The 19,397-nt window shown below is 46.1% G+C and overlaps 1 protein-coding gene across 1 annotated transcript in view; it reads right to left on the bottom strand.

Moving 5' to 3' along the window:
* Window positions 1-19,397, bottom strand: part of PPP1R14C (protein phosphatase 1 regulatory inhibitor subunit 14C) — a gene marked incomplete at its 5' end in the record, with an annotated part of 88,913 nt that overhangs the window by 12,638 nt on the left and 56,878 nt on the right. The window contains 2 exons of the mRNA XM_079716651.1: window positions 5,976-6,008; window positions 7,395-7,478. Of these exons, the coding sequence (XP_079572777.1) occupies window positions 5,976-6,008; window positions 7,395-7,478 (117 nt within the window). The remainder of the gene's footprint in view (window positions 1-5,975; window positions 6,009-7,394; window positions 7,479-19,397) is intronic.

The raw sequence follows: 19,397 nt of genomic DNA, 5'->3' as shown, positions 1-19,397 counted from the left end.
ATGGCACAGCCACCTTTAACTATAAAAAGAGGTTTCTAGAAGTCCACAGAGAGAACTGGCAATTCCCTTAACAGGTGGTAAGAGAGGTGCCCTCAAGCCCATACTAAGTGCATTTTTCTGTCCACCATCCCAGTACAATGGAAGCGCTCCTCTGTGATCCTGAGATTTGAAAACCATGCAAAGTAAGAGTGAGAAATAAGAAAAGAAGCTCCTCTCTAGCCTGGCTAGCTGGCCTCGACATCCTTCTCCCTGATTTCTACAAGGTCCACGAGGATCCTTCAAACCTAAGTAATAACCAAAACAAAATTACTCCTTTTCTTCATGCTTTATCTAGAAACATCCTTCTTCTACCTTTAAATCAGCTCTATTTTAATATCAACTACATCAGAAATGGCATTTGCTCAAGGGGAAAAAATGAAAACACCATTCTTACTAGTTAACCACTAATCTGTTAGTGTGGTGACCACAATTATAGTGCTGTGTTTTCTAAAGGGTCTAAGTCAGGAAAGGTTTAAATGTCAAGGGTCCACAGTTTGGAATATGAATCAAAATGGGGACACGTGAGTCCCTTTCTTATTAGCCAGGGACCCACACAGGATGAAACCATGGAGCCAAAGTCTGTGACAGAAAGTGACATTGCAAAACAATATCACTTCTGTGAAATCAGCAGCTTCTTTAAAGTCTGCTCTTCAAACTGGATATCATTATCAGTGAATTTGGGCATTTTGCGTATTTAATATGTAATGGAGTAGCACTGCCTTATATGGAACCAGATTCAACTAGCATGTGTCAAGCTCCATGTTATTTGCTTTCCTATGTACCCTGACTTCTCCACTTATTTACTGTGTCACCTGAGGCAAATTATGCAGCCTTCTGTGTCTCACATTGTCTAGCTGATGATCATAGTGCCAACCTCACAGCTCTGTTGCGAAGGTGAAATGAATTAATACATGTGATTAGATCAGTGCCTGGCATGTGCTCAGTAATGACTGAGCTGTTATTATCATTGTTTTTGTTGTTATCACTAAGAGAATTATCATTGCAAACAGCCCTTACTAAAACCCAGGGAGGTGGTTAGGATTACCTCCATTTTTATAAAGGAGGAAATGGAGGCTCGGAGAGGTTGAGAAAACTGCTTAAAGTCACACACGTTTGGTGCTGGTGCCGGTGTAAGACTCTTGATTCAAAGCCCAGCCTTCTTTCCACCCCTCACTCCCCACCCCAGCCTCTGCAATGAGACTATAAATAGATGTGTCTGATTCAGCAAAGATGGCTTCCTTACATTTCTAACTTCAAAGTGGCATAATAACTGTATGTAAAATGCTTTTGATCAAAAAAATAGCACCTCCAGAGAAGACGACTTGAAAAAGAACATCATTAATTTGTTAGGCATTTAGCTGAGATAAGACAAAGCCCTTTAATGTCCTAAAGGTCTTGCCGAGTCAAGCAGCTTAGGAAGACTGGCAGGATGGAAAGAAAGAGCACAAGATCAGGTGTCAGAAACTCGGGGATGAGTCCTGGCCTCTCTGCTCACTGCTATGAGGTCTTAGACAAGGTACGCAAGTTCTCTACTTCAAGTGATGGTTGTGAGGATTAAATAAGATAATGCTTGTTCCCGCAATCTGAACTCTAGAGCTCTGGGGAAACACAAGCTATTATGTTTATCATCACAATCCGGGGGCCAGTAAAATCTGTTTCTTATGCACCTAAGCTCAAAGGCAAAACTACCCAAACTTCTCTGAAATGATTCTTTAATAGATCAATGAGCTTGACTGAAATTCCCCAGCATCTGACACCATTTCCATTCCTAGAAACCATGAGCTAAACAAGGAACACGAGAGGCTCACTCGTAAATTCCAGCGCTTTTTTCTTCTTTCTTCCTTTGGAACTCTGAGAGCGTTCAAATACCATATCCTTTCATCTCATAAACCTCCTTACAGAGACCGGATGAGGGGCGCTTTTGTTACAGGATGACAAGACCTTGCATTTCATCTAACTGTTGTGAATGAGTGTAAATATTTTTCTCCCTAGACACTGCAAAACCTCGAGGGAGAGGAGGACTCATGCAGATCCAACCTTTCTCACCTAAACACCAAAACATGAACTTCTCCACCCAGAAGAACTGAAGAAAAAGGGAATGATAAAGTGAGTAAGTGGCACGTCTATACCCACCAGTCCGGATCTACTCTCAGCAGCAATCCCCCACCCCCTCATCACGTGTTAATTCATCAGCATAATCCATCACTTTTCCTGACCACAATCCCACTAAGCTTGTCTAACCCTTCACAACAATTTGCTACTGCTCTCCAAATACCTAACTGTTTTAACTCTTACATTAATTTCCCAACTAACTATAAATAAAGGAGTTCTAGTCCCCAAAGAATTAAATGGTGAGGTCTTCTGCCACCTTCCCATCCTTACTTCCAAAGAGGCTGAAATCCGATGATCAGCCCTCAGATAGGAGTTAACAGGATCAAACTCTTAAAAAAAAAAAAAAAAACAACTCCAGAAAAAAAAAGATGTCCAAATAGTGACAGTATGAGGAATCCCCCTGCTCCATACACACACACACACTGAAAAAAATCTGATTTGCAACCTGGTCGCTCCATGGTGAGACCCACCAATGGGTCTCAATGGACAAGCTGTGCTCACACAGATTCCAATCAGTGTACTGGGTCCTAACATTCAAACATGGGTACACTCCCCAGAATCACTAAAGACAGACAAAAACAGACAGAAAAAAAGGTGATTCTGAGAAAATGCAGAGGGCAGAATAATCTTGAAAACAAAAACAAAGAAAATAAAACATTTGACTGATATTCTCAAAGGGAAAAAAAAAAGAAATGAGTGCATCCATAATATAAGAAGAAATACTACAATGAAATAGTAGACAGTGATTTAAAAAAAGGGTTCTTAGATATTAAAAATAAGATAGCTGAAATTTAAAAATATCAGTAAAAAGGCTAGAAGATAAAGTCAGGGAAATCTTTCAGAAAGTAGAACAAAAGATCAAGGAGATGAAACACAGAAGGGAAAAGATAAGAAATTAGAGGTCCCATCCAGAAGGTAAAACATCTAAATAACAGGAAAGCCAAAAATATAGAATACTGAGGGAAAAAGTAATAGATAATAAAAGGCAAGTTTTGAAGAACTGAAAGGCATAAATCTTCAGACTGAAAGAGTTTACAAGGGTGGGAGGAATTGGGAAATTGGGATTGACACATCTACACTATTGATACTATGTATAAAATAGACAACTATGAGAACATACTGTATTGCACAGGGAACTCTATTTAATGCACTGTGGTGACCTAAATAGGAAGGAAGGACAAGAGAGAGGGGATATATGTGTATGTACAGCTGATTCATTTTGCTGTGCAGTAGAAATTAACACAACATTGTAAAGCAACTATATTCCAATAAAACTTAATTTAAAAAATAAATAAAAGAGCTTACAAAGTACCCAGCATATGAAGAGACAAGGACCCACACTAGAGCGTATCACTGTAAAATTTCAAAATATGGAGATAATCCTAAAAGTTAACCGAAGGGAAAAGAACAGGTCGCCTACAAAGGTCTGAGAATGGAAAAGGCATCAGACTTCTTAACAACAGAAGTAATACAAGAGTTGAATAATGCCTTTAAAACTGAGTTTTAAAAATGAATTTTATTCTACACCATCCAAACTATTGATCAAGATACATTTTCATATATGCAAGGATGGAAAAATTTACCTTCTATGCATCCTTTCTCAAAAAGCTACTGGATGATGTACTCCAACTAAAATGAGGAAGACTGGGATTTAAGAAACAAAGCATCTGAACAGAACTTTCAGGACAGTAGCTACTCAGTAAACCCAGAGAATAACGTCTCCCGATTGTTGCATAGGGGCTCCAGGAAGAAAGCCTGGCATGGAGGAATAGTAATTATATGTTGGAGCATACAAAAAAATATATGACAAGTTTGTCAAAGATCCTGGAGAGTTTAACAAAAAATATCAATAGGCATTAGACAAAAATAAATGACAAGGTAGTTATCAACTCTAGGAAAAACAAGTGACTACACAAGACAGGAGCAGTGGTCATATTTCACTGTTTGACTTAGCAGTGAAAAAATCTGTTTAAATCATAATATTATGGACCTTGACTACTGATTTAAATTAATACTGTTATATAACTTTATTGAGGGGATGGAGGGAAATGAATTGTGTGGGGAGTGAGGGATCTATCATATTTCCTCTTAAGTCAAGAAGTGAAAAAAAAAGTAGTAAATGTATATTTAGGAATAAAAGAGTAAATAGCAGAGAAACAGCCAAAATTGTTGTTGTATGTTGTATGTTGTTGTATGTATAAAAATATATAAATATAGTATGTAAATATAAAATATACACCTCTAGGGAAGGGGACTAAGGAGTGGGAAAGACACTCCTACTTTTTCTTCATAAGCCTAATAGTATTTTAGGCTTTCAAAATTATGTATGTGTATTACATTGATTAAAATATATATAGAGATTTTATTTTATTTTATTATTATTTTTTTTTTTGCGGTACGCGGGCCTCTCACTGCTGAGGCCTCTCCCGCCGCGGAGCACAGGCTCCGGACGCGCAGGCCCAGCGGCCATGGCTCACGGGCCCAGCCGCGCCGCGGCACGTGGGATCCTCCCAGACCGGGACATGAACCCGCACCCCCCGCATCAGCAGGCGGACTCCCAACCACTGCGCCACCAGGGAAGCCCAAAATATATGTATTTTAATAGCTAAAATTAAAATGAAAAAATCTCTATGAATACAGAATGAAATCAATATAAAGGAAAACTGGAGATTGTAAGAATAAAGCTCAAATAAGTAACTGACCTCAAACCAAATTACCCTAAAACCCCACACACTCATTTAAATGTTACGCACTCTTAAAAGCACGCTTTCCTCTCACTTTGTAATTATACCACTTCAAAAAAACAGAAGTCCTACCATCATTGCTTTGATACTGCAAACAGACTACAAAACATCTGATGGATCTTCTAATTTCTCTGATTTATCACAGGAACAAACTGAAAGTACCTCTTTTACCAATATATTCATAACTGATCAAATTCTTAATTTGTACACTGTTCAAGCTTTTGGTCATTAGCATATACATTAAATGCTTTGGTCTAATCAAACTAACATCTATTGTTTTTTACGTTAATACTTACACACTTGATAAATATCCAAACAAAGCATAAAATTTATCCTTCCAATAAAGGCAATCACTCAATTATGAATGACAGAATCAGTTTTAAGCTTTTAAAAAATACATACCTATACACTAATAGAATGTATTCTCCAGTTATAAATCTAAAACTTCTACTAAAATGATTCCAAACCCTCTCACAATTTCCTTTGAAGTCTGGCTTTTATATAAAAGCAGGCAACACACCCAATTCCATTAGTTTTAAGTCTTCCAGAACCAGATGTGCTGAGGTTTACAAATAAGCAAGTTAGTACTATTCAAACCCCTGAGGGCTTCCCTGGTGGCGCAGTGGTTAAGAATCTGCCTGCCAATGCAGGGGACACGGTTCGATCCCTGGTCTGGGAAGATCCCACATGCCCCGGAGCAACTAAGCCTGTGCGCCACAACTACTGAGCCTGTGCTCTAGAGCCCGCGAGCCACAACTATCGAAGCCCGCCCGCCTGGGGCCCGTGCTCCGCAACAAGAGAAGCCACGACAATGAGAAGCCCGCGCACTGCAACCAAGAGTAGCCCCCGCTCACTGCAACTGGAGAAAACCCGCGCGCAGCAACAAAGACCCAATGCAGCCAAAAATTAATTAATTAATCAAAAACAAACAAACAAACACATGCCTTTCACTTATGGATAAAAATGCTACTTAATATACACATAATCACCACGCTTATTATGGTTTAGCTTTAAAAATAGACAAATTGATTTAATAAAAACCAATTCAAACTTGGCATTTAGGAAAAGTAATTTGTTTACCTCTGTTGGTTTGTAGCAGTCTACGAGAGCTTCCTAGAATGAAATACACAGAGGTTTTATTTTAAAACTCAGTATCATTTTAAAAGTGAAGTCAAAAATCATTTCATCTTTATAGTATTATTCTTAACATGGTAAATCAATTTTTCATATTGACTACCTAGAACCACACTTTATTTCAGCATTTGTTGGTCCTCTGAAGATACAAAAAGTTGTACCCTTCCTTTGCAGGAATGCCTTGCACTCTTCAGAATACACACACACACACACACAGAAGCACACACACATACCCGTCCTTCTGGCTGCCAATGTGGTTAATAATGAACTGGATACACTTAAGTTGAGACAGCCTGTAAGAGATGGTGACAATCACACTGGATGTGGAGAGGGAGGGCCTGGCTGTGATCTAACCACAGAGTAGCCTGTTGCACCTCAGCAGGCTTTGGTTGTCCTCCCCTGGGAACCAAAGGGGGTGACCTGATGGCAGCCAAAGCCCCTTTCAAGTTCTTACTTTTAAGAAAAAAATTTCATGTCATTACATTTTTTATAGATCTGGTGCCTGGTTTTTTGTTTTTGTGTTTTTTGTATTGTAACTGTCAGAACTAGGATGCTATCTTCTCCCAGCTAAATTTACCAATAAGAGATAAACATTAAATTGAGACTGTTCGCCACTCAAGAGACACTAGCAATTACTAACACATTGAACACATTCAAATGTGCCCTTTACTTGCCTTTACTGATCATTTGCCATCAGTGATAACTAACAGCCATTCACAGTAATTATCAGTGAACATTAAGAGCAATGGCAGGTCAAAGGTTAATTTGTTTTAGAAACTCCCAAATGCAGACTTAAAAATGATACATTTGACTTCCTGCGGGAAGGGAAACAAATATTTTATTGCTCTGGAGAAAGGAGACATGGGGCATCTCAACATCCATTGTATCAGGTGAGCATACTCCAATAAAGGATATTTTATTAAATAGAATTATACAGTAAACAATCTTATCTAGAAATTAATTTCATGAATGATATAATCCACAACTGCAAGACCAGAAGCCTGAGCTTAGATACTCCAGGTCTAGCTCAGTCCCTCTCCTTCTCATATAACTATGGGACGTCACTTCCTTCTCTGGCAAACGGATCTTTGGAGAGAAGAAAGAAAGAACCATCTTTCTCCCAAGAAGTTAAGGCTGGAGAAACTCGTATCTGTAAGGTGCTTTAAGAACTGACTATAGTCAAGACCTGCCTTATCACCAGAGATGCAGTTTGTGAGGGTGAATACTCAGCATCCCATTGCTTTCTCTCTACAAACGGCCATTGCCCGAGTGCCGCCCCGGGGCAGAATCAGTGCAAGCCACGCTCAGGAGACCCATGTGGATTCAAGCATCCATCAAAGGTTCTAGATTTTGAATGCTGCTTACCTGTAATTTTAAAGCTCTCTCTTCCTCACTGTCTGCATCAAGAAGATCGTCAATGTCAATTTCCACATCTGGCATTTCTTCTTCCTGGGGGGCAAATGTGAAAGCATTCTATTTAGTGAGATACTACATTGTATGGAACCAATTCAGTTCAGTTATATAGACGCGTTGACAATTAAAGGGGGAGGAGAGAAGAGACTAGGAGGAAGGGGAGGAAAAGAAGAAGGAATGGGAAGTAGGAGATAGAGAGAAAGGCGGAAACAGTAGAAAAAAGGGAGAAGAGGCGGGAAGGGGGAGGAGGGAAAGGGAACCGAGGGAGGAGGAGGGAGCAAAGGAGACGTAAGGGTCACAAAGCGTAGAAAGTAGTGCTACTTCAAAAATGACGATTTTCTACTTTCTGGCCAAAAAACGGCATTCTGAGTATGTAATGGGGGATTGGCAGATTATAGGAAGTGTAGTGAGACTTGCAGTTTCCTATCCAACACCTACCCTTCCCTGCTCTTTTTTTGGGGGGTTGGGGGAGGTCCGCATCTCCCTTCCTAGCTCTGGGTCTGGGAAAACCTGAGTGTGCCGCGCATTTCTGAGGCAGGGCTCTTGGGTCCATATCACCCCAACCCCAGTTACAGACTCAACCGAGACTAATGGGGGTTCTGGGAACAGAAGCTCTTTCAAGAGAAGCGTCCCTGCTGGAGAGCCGGCTGAGGAAGCCTGTAACCTAGAAACTGCCGGCAACAACCGTGCAACCACGAAGGGAGAGCCTGACTCACGGTAGGCAGAGTGGGGAGAAATACGGAAAGAGGGTTCTGGATGACGTCACTGCGTCAAACCACTTCTGAAGCCCACCGACATTCTAGTAAAGCCCCATTATTGTGAGTCAAGTTTCATATTCCTGCAGCCAAAGACATCCAGTCCATAACAGGGGGCAGGAAAGTCCAGCTGCAATGCGGTGACAGACCTCACTGATTTGGAATCTGCAGCTCCAACCCACGGCAGATCTTGGCTTCCTCTCATTCTGTCTGTTACCTGATCTTCCCCACATCTCTGAGAACGCTGAGAGAAGATCGCATTGAGGAGAGGGCTGTAATTTTGCATTTCCCCTTCCCACGAGGAGTCACCTGCAGGCCAACTCGTCCCAGCCACAGGGATGGCCAAGGAGTGTCTGCAGAAGCCATGGAGAAACCTGTGTGGGGGACACCTGTGTGGACCCCTGGGCTTAGCCGCTCTGTGCCAGCTGTGTTGCCTGGTCTTCAGGGGCAAGGCTGACCTTCTGAGAACTTCCTTTCTAGTAAAGTGCATTTACTAATAGTGCTCAACCATTCTTTTTCCTGCTCCAGCACAAAAGTGACGACCTAAGTGTTTTGAGGAAACTGAGGAATACTATACACCACTGTGAATAATGATAAGAAATACATATATTGGTCTCTGCCTCCAGTTCCTGACACAGAGCTCCTAAAACCCTTGTAAAGAGGGGTGCTGACTTTTGTTTCTTTACTACGGTGAGATATGCAATCCATATTGGAAAGCGCAGATAAAGCAGAAGGAAAACTGAACCCAAAGCAGAGGGGCAAGTCTAACATCTTAGTCTTATTAAGGTTAAAATCTCTTTTAAAAGTTTTAATAATAATACTAACAAAAAAGGGGGGAAAAAAAGCCTATCTCCTTAGAAAATTCAAATAACCTTAGAACTAGGAAAGAACGCTTCTTACTGGAGAGTAGGAATAGGAGTAAAATTAAAACATAGGGTTTCCCTGGTGGCGCAGTGGTTGAGAGTCTGCCTGCCAATGCAGGGGACGTGGGTTCGTGCCCCGGTCTGGGAAGATCCCACATGCCACGGAGCGGCTGGGCCCGTGAGCCATGGCCGCTGAGCCTGCGCGTCCGGAGCCTGTGCTCCGCAACGGGAGAGGCCACAACAGTGAGAGGCCCGCGTACCGCAAAAAAAAAACAAAAAACAAAAACCATAATCATCTGGCTTCCGAGGATGTCAGGAAAACGGTACAGGGGTGGAGGTGTATCTGCCTATGGGAATATCTGACAGTACGTACCAGGCCCTGAGACTCAATCTACATATGGCAGTGAACACAGCATCACTGCCCTCCGCTTAGAGCCGGCTGAGCTGCTGTGGCTTTCCCCTCCTTCACCAGAAGCCATCCATCCCACGCTTCCATCCAGCCAGTGTGTCTCTCAGACTGGCACAGAGCTGCTGTTTCAAATGAGATGCCATTTTTAAGCCCCCTCCAGGGCAGAGCAGGGAGATGGGTACAGATGTGGCCTCCATCATGGGGGGAGGATGCTGGAGGATCCCAAGGCTGTACTCCATTCAGTCAGGATGCTGAGCACTGCTCAGCACTGGACATGCACACTGCTTCCCTGTATGGGTACCAGCCTCCCTGGCGACCGCGTCCCCTCCACCCTGGCATTCTCTTGCCCCAACGCTGCCTGTGCCCGACTTCCGATTTTGTGTATATTTGGAATTGTGGCTGAAGTAAGACTGCAGGGGGAGGGGGGAGTCATTTGGGGAGCCACCAATAGTGGTGCAGCTCTCAAGGGTCCGCCAGACGTTCCACAGTGAAAGGACCAATGGAAACGGAAACACCAACAAAGAACCTCACTGGATTACAGAACAACTGGCAGCCCATGAACACAGATGGCAGCTGGGAAGCTGCAGTGTGGATAAATCACACATGGACCACGTGGACCCTCCCCAGGCCAAAAAATGCTGAAGCCACGGCAATCCAGCCTCTGGAGCAGCGCCGGGCACACGTTGTGTGTGTATTCTAGCAAATGTGGCTCAAGATTAATTCACCTACGTCCACGGCTTGGCGTGGCTTTAATAACCACCGTGTGAGGTCAAAATACCCAGAGCTGATTTCAGCTGACTCTGTTCAAGAAAAGCCAAGCAAAAGCGATAAACCCACAAGTATCAATCTGTGTAGCAGTCTATACAGCCTCCCCCCCTAAGTTCCCCCACTCCTCCCCCAAAACCGTCATTTGGGTTCAGCATTTAGACGTGGTCTGGGCACCAAGTATTTATTTATGTCACAGTTTAATGAAATCAAGCAGAGGAAGCAGGTTGTAGAAACTGTTCAAGTAATCACAGCTAAGGGGAGCTCTGTGTCTGCTGTTCTGAAAGGAAATTAAAGAATAAGCGAACAATGCCCCCAGCAGAACAGCACAGCCATGGGTTTCCCTGCAAACATTGTTCAGCTTTGAAGCCCTGCCAAATTTGGTCAAACAGGCTTTTACTTGTATAGCAAAGTAGAGTCGCACCCACACAGCAGCATCTGCAATTAGGTGTCCTCTCAGCACGACTGCACTGGGCTCTCCCGCAGGCGCTGACCACATCTGACCCATTTTTCCCAACCCTTGAGGTCTGGGCTGTATTTCAGTTTAAATTTGCTAAGATGAAATACAGTTAAGAATCCAGTTCCTCAGTCACCTTAGCCACATTTCAGGGCTCAGTTGCCACACGTGGCGAGTGACTGCTGCACCAGACAGTGCAGACATGGGGCCTTTCACACCGCTGGACGGGACGGCCCTTGAGTCCAACTCACCCTCTGGCCCAGACAAAGCGAAGCCTCCTCCTGTCTCAAAGGAGCTTGACAGGAATAAAGAAAACAGCTAGCACCGCAAGGTCACTACCAGGCCCCAAGGGCATGTGGCTGGGAAACCCTGGGCTAGGCTTGATGCAAAACAAGTATTCACTGGCTGAGTAATTACAACAAATCACTAGACATCGGCATTTTCTCCCAACCTCTGAGCTTCTCATTACCCCCACCCACTTTTCTCAGAGGCCAGGAGGAGGTCAGGCTCAGCACACGTACCAGGAGTGTGGAGCAGGGTGGGTTCTGAAGGTCGGCGATACTGAAACCAAAGCCCCACTGAGGACATGGAGATGGAGACCATGGAGGTACATGTAGGCAGAAAAGACCGATCTAGTATCAAGCATAGAATCCTGTGTATATTTGGTATTAAATATTTTTAATGAGTGTAGCAATAGTCCAAATTCAATTGTTCTCTGGAGCTCTACCTTCTGTATAAAGCAGTATCACTGAGTAACCCTGGTGATAGATAAAATCACTTACCAGGGACTGACTACACCCACAGCCGACTCTGGTTTGCCAGAACCTAGCTGTGTTTGGGGGATTTCCCCACGTTAAAAATCGATCTGCAAACAGGGCCTCTGGTGACAAAAACGAAACAGCCTCTTAGGAGTGGGCGGGGTAAGTCACCAGCTAACAGCATCCTATATTCATCTTCTTGTCGATACCCACAGAATGAGGCCCTTGACCATGTCTGTGCATCTATCTGGTTGTACGTCACTGAGCATCCATCATACACGAGCACGGTATCAACACAGTGAGGCCCTGCTCTGGAGGGGCAGCCGAAGCATAGAAACAAATGATATCCAACGGCACCAAAAAACAGAGACAAACCAAAAATGCTTTCTCATTAAGGAGGGGAAAGCTTCCTCCTGGGTCAGGTGGGGAGGGCTTCACAGAGGAGAGAGCATGTAGGCTGGCCTTGTGGAACGGCAGGATTTGGATAGGTTTAGAGGGGGAGAGAGAGCCCCCCAAAGAGGCAGAATGGTACACACAGAAGGCAAAATACAAGGGTTGTTCTAAGCACAGGGTGTAGAAAGGTCCTTGGCCTGGGGGTCAGAGAGCTCTGGGCTATGAATATTAATGACTATGAAAGCCAGAATGAGAGCTGAGGCAGGTGGGGTGCAATAAGGAGTAGTGAAGAGTGCGGCAAACAAGAGAAAGCATGCCCCAGGGAAAGACAGCAAAAAGCAAAACAAAACAACCCTCCAGGGCTTCCCTGGTGGCGCAGTGGCTGAGAGTCCGCCTGCCGATGCAGGGGACGCGAGTTCATGCCCTGGTCTGGGAAGATCCCGCATGCCGCGGAGCGGCTGGGCCCGTGAGCCATGGCCGCTGAGCCTGCGCGTCCAGTGCCTGTGCTCCACAACGGGAGAGGCCACAACAGTGAGGGGCCTGCGTACCGCAAAAAAAAAAACCCCAAAACAAACAAACAAAAAAACCCCTCCATTTCCAACTATTGTAACCTTTTAGGAACATGTGCTCTATGCTGCCAGATTTTCCAAGTTTTCAGAAAAGCTGAAAATACAGAGTTTTAATATTAAAATAATATCTTTTTTTTAAGTTGGTTTACAACTCTTTAAAATATTGTGAAAGACAAAATCCATCAGCCTTCATGCTGCCAGTTTGTCCTCAGCCTGCAGAGACTGTAGCCAATGAGGGCTCCAGAGCAAGGGTGGGAAATGCTGGGAGAGCTGGCCCAGCAGCAGGGCCCCGGGACCGAGGAGGGGGTAGGGGAGGCTGCTGAGAGGTGGCCGTCCCGTGGGAGGTATCAGGGCCTGGATGCCAGCGGTGGCAAGAATGGAAAGATTTTTTTTTTTTTTTTTGCGGTACGCGGGCCTCTCACTGCTGTGGCCTCTCCCGTTGTGGAGCACAGGCTCCGGACGCACAGGCTCAGCGGCCATGGCTCACGGGCTCAGCCGCTCTGCGGCATGTGGGATCTTCCCGGACCGGGGCACAAACCCGTGTTCCCTGCATCGGCAGGTGGACTTTCAACCACTGCGCCACCAGGGAAGCCCTGGAAAGATTTTAAACAGGAAGGGAAAAGGGATGGAATTTGGAGATGAACTGGATGTTGGAGGAGGGAGAAGGGAAAGGTAAAAGGAAGATGCAGGTTTTGAGCCTGTGAGGTTTTGGAGAAACATGCAGTGACAGAGAGCACGCCTGGGACCTCGAAGACACTCACAAACCAACAGGCAGTTCAGAGGGAAGCCACCTCCAGCAGCCACCAACCCTATGAAGAAGGAGGACCCCACGCTGCCACTGCACAGGGACACGTTGTAGCGCCGAGGGCCAGAGGCACAGCCCCGCGCAAGCAGGACCTCAGCCGAGCCTGCGACCACCCGGGGCTGAGGCACCAGGATGCACTGATGCAACGAGTATTGTGTTCCCGAAACAGACGGCCTGCAGTGAAAACACACATGCACACTCACACACACGTCCAACTCGCCAGAAAATTCACACCACGAGCCCTGTCAAGTGTGGCGTCAGCTGTTAAAAAAATACAAATGCTCGCTGATCTCCACAACAGTGAAGGGGGCAGGAATGCTGATGCTAAAGCAGCTTGAAAATGGATGATGGTTTTCACGCTCCACAACACAGAGCTTAAGGGCTCCCCGAAAGTGACAGTGGCTCACAGCTCTCTGCATCTCTGTCCCAAGATAAGGACGTGAAGGACCATGAGATTAGAGTGCAGTGGACACCGTGGCAGTGAGGGAGAAACGTGGGCAGCAGGGGTCGGGGTCGGGGGGCACTGGCCTATTCTGACAGCCCACACTCCCCAGGGGTCCCCTCCACAGGCCTACGGGGAAACTGGTGTAGGAAGAACCTAAGAAGAACAGAGGCACACGGGCTCCCAGGGACTATGTGAGTATTATTATTTTCTCTGTGAAAATATTTACATTTCATGTTTTTTTTTTTTTTTTTTTTTTTGTGGTACGCGGGCTTCTCACTGTTGTGGCCTCTCCCGTTGTGGAGCACAGGCTCCGGACGCGCAGCCTCAGCGGCCATGGCTCACGGGCCCAGCCGCTCCGCGGCGTGTGGGATCTTCCCAGACCGGGGCACGAACCCGTGTCCCCTGCATCGGCAGGCGGACTCTCAACCACTGCGCCACCAGGGAAGCCCTCATGTTTTCATTTTAATGACAACCCAAAAACATTTCTATAAGCAAGCACATTTATTCTAAGAATCATCTGGATGACCGTTCTATAATCAGATCAGCCCTGTGTTTATCATCAAGCAGCATTAGGTTAATGACCTAATGAGAAAAAGGCCGAAGAGCAGATTTAATGCATAACTGACTTACTTATTCACACCAAGTGAAGCCCGAAGCCATCGCTCAAAGGACACTGTGCTACCCCCAACTGTACCTAATTCCTCTCACAGAAAGAATGACATCAGCCGTCCCAGGTGATTCACATTGTGCATTTGAGTTCCGTTGGTTGGTTACTTTGTGTTTAATTTGCAATTTTGATTTTGTAATCGGAAGAACCATAAGCATAAAGAGTTTTCGTTTTAAGTGGTACATATCTAAATAGTATCGTATTACACCTTTAAGTCAGCCCTGGAATCTTCAAGAAATTTTTTCTAGTTAAAAAGGAGCCCAGGGCTTCCCTGGTGGCGCAGTGGTTGAGGGTTGAGGGTCCGCCTGCCGATGCAGGGGACGTGGGTTCGTGCCCCGGTCCGGGAAGATCCCACATGCCGCGGAGCGGCTGGGCCCGTGAGCCATGGCCGCTGAGCCTGTGTGTCCGGAGCCTGTGCTCCGCAACAGGAGAGGCCACAACAGTGAGAGGCCCGCGTACCGCAAAAAAAAAAAAAAAAAAAAAGGAGCCCAGCCTACCCTATGCACATCACTGTGGAATATCAGAACACTGGGGATGGAGCGGAGATCTGGGAAGCTTTCAGGAGGAAAACAGGTCACACACAGAAGGACAGAGAATCAACGTCATCAAGATTCCCAACAGCAACGCTGTGAGCTGGAAGCCAAGGGAACAATCATTCCAAAATCCTGAAGAGAAACGATTTCCAACCTGGACGCCTACGTCCCCCCAGACCGTCGACTAGGAGTTAGAGAAAAAGTATAGACATTTTATGACACATCAGGCCTAATATCTTATATGTTTACCTCCCATTTCAGGAAGAAGTGCTGCAGTGAAACAAAAGAAATAAACTAGGAAAGTCACCTGTAGCTGTGGACCATGAAGGCCAGAGCGCATAAACAAATCAAGACTGAGGGGGGAGGCTTAAAGAGCTGGGAAGCTGAGTGAAGGGAGAGGAGATGAGCCTATTTTTAACACGGGCAGGGGGTCCGCTGCCTGATGGGCACACATCTGCTGGGCCACTTCAAGGGGCTGCGGCAGGAGAGGCCTTAAATGGAACTAAAATGAGGTAAACAATTGTCGGTCATTCCAACTTCAACACTGGCGAATGGTACCATCCCGTGTTACTAACACGTCCCTAATACACACTTGTTTTAGAAGTTAAATAACCGTCAAAGGCTGAAGCTTGCTCAAACAGCAAAATCCCCCAAACTCCCCCTCTAAAAAGATTAAAGTATCCTGACTGAACTTCATCCTATGAGGAAGTGAAGGGATGGTTTAAATAGTACGCAGAGAGGCTGCTGTCCTTGCTGCCCAGGGGAGCAGGTCTGGACGCCCCTTTATACCACACTCCCCACAGCTAAGGTTCATTTCTGGGGCATCAGCGCATACAAGTGACGGCTGCAGCAGAAAGCAGTAAAGCCACAGGGCACGCCCTGTCCCGAGCACCCTCCTTTCCTCCGGCTTAAGAAAATACACTGATACCAGTGAGCAACACTGACATTGTTTTACAAACACCCAGAATATGTTTTAATTTTTTGATGGTTCACTACCTTTATTTGGTACTTTCACTATTATCATTGAACCAATCACTCGGGACACAACCTCGTGTCACAGCAGCCCAGTTGAGGACTGTCGCCCTAACAATCAACAATATAAAACAAACGCCAGCTCAGAGATATAAAGATCCACACTACTGGTCACGTGAAAATCCATGCTGAGGACCTGCTATATTCCAGAAACTTTCTAGACGCCGGAGGTAAAGAATGAACAAGTGACAAAAATACTTGCTGTCATGGAGATTAAACCCTGATGGGGGGGACTTCCCTGGTGGCACAGTGGTTAAGAATCCGCCTGCCAATGCAGGGGACACAGGTTCGAACCCTGGTCCGGGAAGATCCCACATGCCGCGGAGCAACTAAGCCTGTGCGCCACAACTACTGAGCCTGTGCTCTAGAGCCCTCGAGCCAGAACTACTGAGCCCACGTGCCACAACTACTGAAGCCCGCACACCTAGAGCCTGTGCTCCACAACAAGAGAAGCCACTGCAATGAGAAGCCCGTGCACCGCAACGAAGAGTAGCCCCCGCTCGCCACAATTAGGGAATGCCTGCGCACAGCAACGGAGACCCAATGCAACCAAAAATAAATAAATAAAATAAATAAGTTTATTAAAAACAAAAAACAAGAAAACCCTGATGGGAAAGACAGACAATAAACACCTAAGTACAATATATGATGTAGCAAATGGTGATAAATATTTTCAAGAAAAAGCAGCAGAGGAGAGGGACAGGGACTAATACGATGGCTGGAATTTTAATAGGGTGGTCAGAGTAGTGAGAGAAAGATCTGAAGAACAGACCTGAAGAAGGACCGCGCTGAAATCTGAGGGAAGAGCACCGAAGGGGAACAGAGCAGGTGCCCAGGTGAGTCTGAGAAGCACGGTTCCCAGGGTCACTGCAGTGGACTTGGGGTAGGGCCCCTGTAAAGACTCTGACTTGGACCCCGACTGAGACAGAAGCCTCTGGGGGTTTGAGCAGGGCATGGCGTGATCTGATTTACTTTTTTTTTTTTTTTAACATTTTTATTGGAGTATAATTGCTTTACAATGGTGTGTTCGTTTCTGCTGTATAACAAAGTGAATCAGCTATACGTATACAGATATCCCCATATCCCCTGATTTACCTTTTTTTTTTTTTTTTGCGGTACGTGGGCCTCTCACCGTTGTGGCCTCTCCCGTTGCGGAGCACAGGCTCCGGACGCACAGGCTCAGCGGCCATGGCTCACGGGCCCAGCCGCTCTGCGGCATGTGGGATCCTCCCGGACCGGGGCACGAACCCGTGTCCCCTGCATCAGCAGGCGGACGCTCAACCACTGCACAGGGAAGCCCTGATTTACCTTTTACAAAGGCTCGCCCTGGCTGCTTTGTGAAGAAAGGGCTGAGGGCATAGGCAGGACCACTTACAAGGCCGCAGAAATAACTGGGTAAGAGATGACACTGGCTTAGACCAGGGCAACTGCACAAAATGTATTCTGCTCTTATTTGGGTCACCGCTAATCCAAACCTCAAAGGGCAAACTCCTCTACGTGCAGCTGCACCGGTTAACAAGGCGGGCTGAGCCGGAGCGTTTTGCGAGGAGTAGGCCTCAAGACCCCCTGTTGAGCTCGGGTGGGTGCGATGCTGGGTGTGAGCTGTTGGCAGTGAGGGAGGGCACCTGGCGAGGGTGCCCAGGCCGAATGTTAGGGGAGATGACCTAGATGCTGCCTGGAAAAGCGTGGAGCCAGCTGATGGGCTCCCCCCAGGCTGCACCCCGGTTTCCTTCCCTGCCCTCCATGCACGCTGCTCCCCCTCCACAGGGCAGCCGGGGTGGGCCTCCTCCACCCCCAAATCTCTGCCCTTCCTAAAACATCTAGTAATTCGTTTGAACACATGATTGTCTCTGGAGAGAGAATCATAACTCTCCAAACAAGGTTTTTAAAAAAGGACTCAGAGTCAAGGCAGAAAGGGTTATACGTCCCATCCTTGGTCCCAGGAGCTCATGAGGCCACATCCTTCTGTGATAAAAGGACACCAGGGAGATCTGGGTCAGAACCTGCATGCTCCCACACAGGCCTCAGGCAGCTCTTCTTCTCAGCACATATGATAACCCTCCAGCAGGGGACACATAGTGGTGGGCCCAGTGCGCGGAGTTTGGAGAGAGACAGGCCCAGGTTTAAATGCTGTCCCTCCCCCTTACAACTGGCGTGAGCGGGGCAAGATAACTCACCTCCCTGGCCCTATCTCCCACACCTGGAATTCTCAGGGCAGGGTAGGAAGCTGGCCTGAAGGTGCCTGGCCAGGTAGTGCAAACTAGCAAATGGTAAGATGACCTCAGAAGGTGCTCAGTTGACTGGGCACTTTTGATCACTTCATTCCTCTTTAAAAATAAGTAAATAAAGTTCAATGTAAATGTCTCTTCCAAGAACTCTTTCATTCCCGATGCCTGAAAATGGTAAGTAAAGACCTAGAACATTGACAACTTGTTCAAAAACATAAGGATTAAGAGGAGAAAAAAGAAAAAAGAAAATGTAAGCAAAAATCCCCAGATGCAGAGCTTTCTGGAAACAATAACACTTGGTTCTGCATTTCTGCATATGAACATTAAAGATGCACAACTGGTTGCTAACAATGCCAAAGTGACAAGAAAACTGGGAGGTTGTCCCTAATAAGGTATTTGAAAATAAGGGATGGCTAAGGCAGATCACAAGGATGACAGGGACAACCTTCTTAGCCATGGCATACCTGAGGACAGTGGGGACAGGACATCCTAAAGGCTCTAGCTACAGCAGATGGACAACCACCATCCTCGTGCTCCCTGGGCTGACTGACAGCAGTGCCTGGCCTCTGACCCTCTGATCTCCATGGCAGCACCTACATCATGTGGAACACCACAGGTAAGCTCCCAAGTGCGTACCGAGGGAGTGGAGGACACGGACATTAGGACACCATGAAAAGACAGGAGGGACTGGGCAGCTTCAAAACATGATACGAACAAGGCAACTCAGCAGTGATCTCAAATTGGCCCTGGACTGCAGGCGATGAATGAGGACACTGGGGAAGAATAAAGTAGCGTGCCAGAGGACAGGGCTGATGTCGTCCAAGGAGAGCAAGAGGCAATGGCCGTGCAGCCTGTCTCCAAGAAGTCACACTTGGCTCTGACCCGCTTCCCATCCATTCAGTGATCTGGCCAGGAATGTCTTCTGATAGAAGATGGTATACACTCACCTTTGCAGTAGAACTGCTTAGGGACCAAGCAAAACTTTTTAGGCTGGAAACCCTCAATTTACCCCCCAGGGTGTCACAAAGGCAATCATGACTCAAAGTCTGGTACAGCCCAATTCTTAGAGAAGGCAGTTCTCCCAGCTACCAAAACTTTCACTGAATCATTCCGACGGGAATATGGAGTCACTGTGGTATCAGATTTCCTGAACACGGAACACTGAATCCAGTCATTTTCCAGCTCCTACCTTGGGAAGGCTCCTAAATCAGCCAAATGTCTTCAGGACTGACAGGTGTGGAGAAGAGCAGGACTGAGAAGGTGATGTGGAAATGCC

This window comes from Hyperoodon ampullatus, assembly GCF_949752795.1.
Source record: "Hyperoodon ampullatus genome assembly, chromosome: 12".
Lineage (NCBI taxonomy): Eukaryota > Metazoa > Chordata > Mammalia > Artiodactyla > Ziphiidae > Hyperoodon > Hyperoodon ampullatus.
Note: the sequence above shows the minus strand (reverse complement) of the source record. Positions and strands in the feature narration are given on the sequence as shown.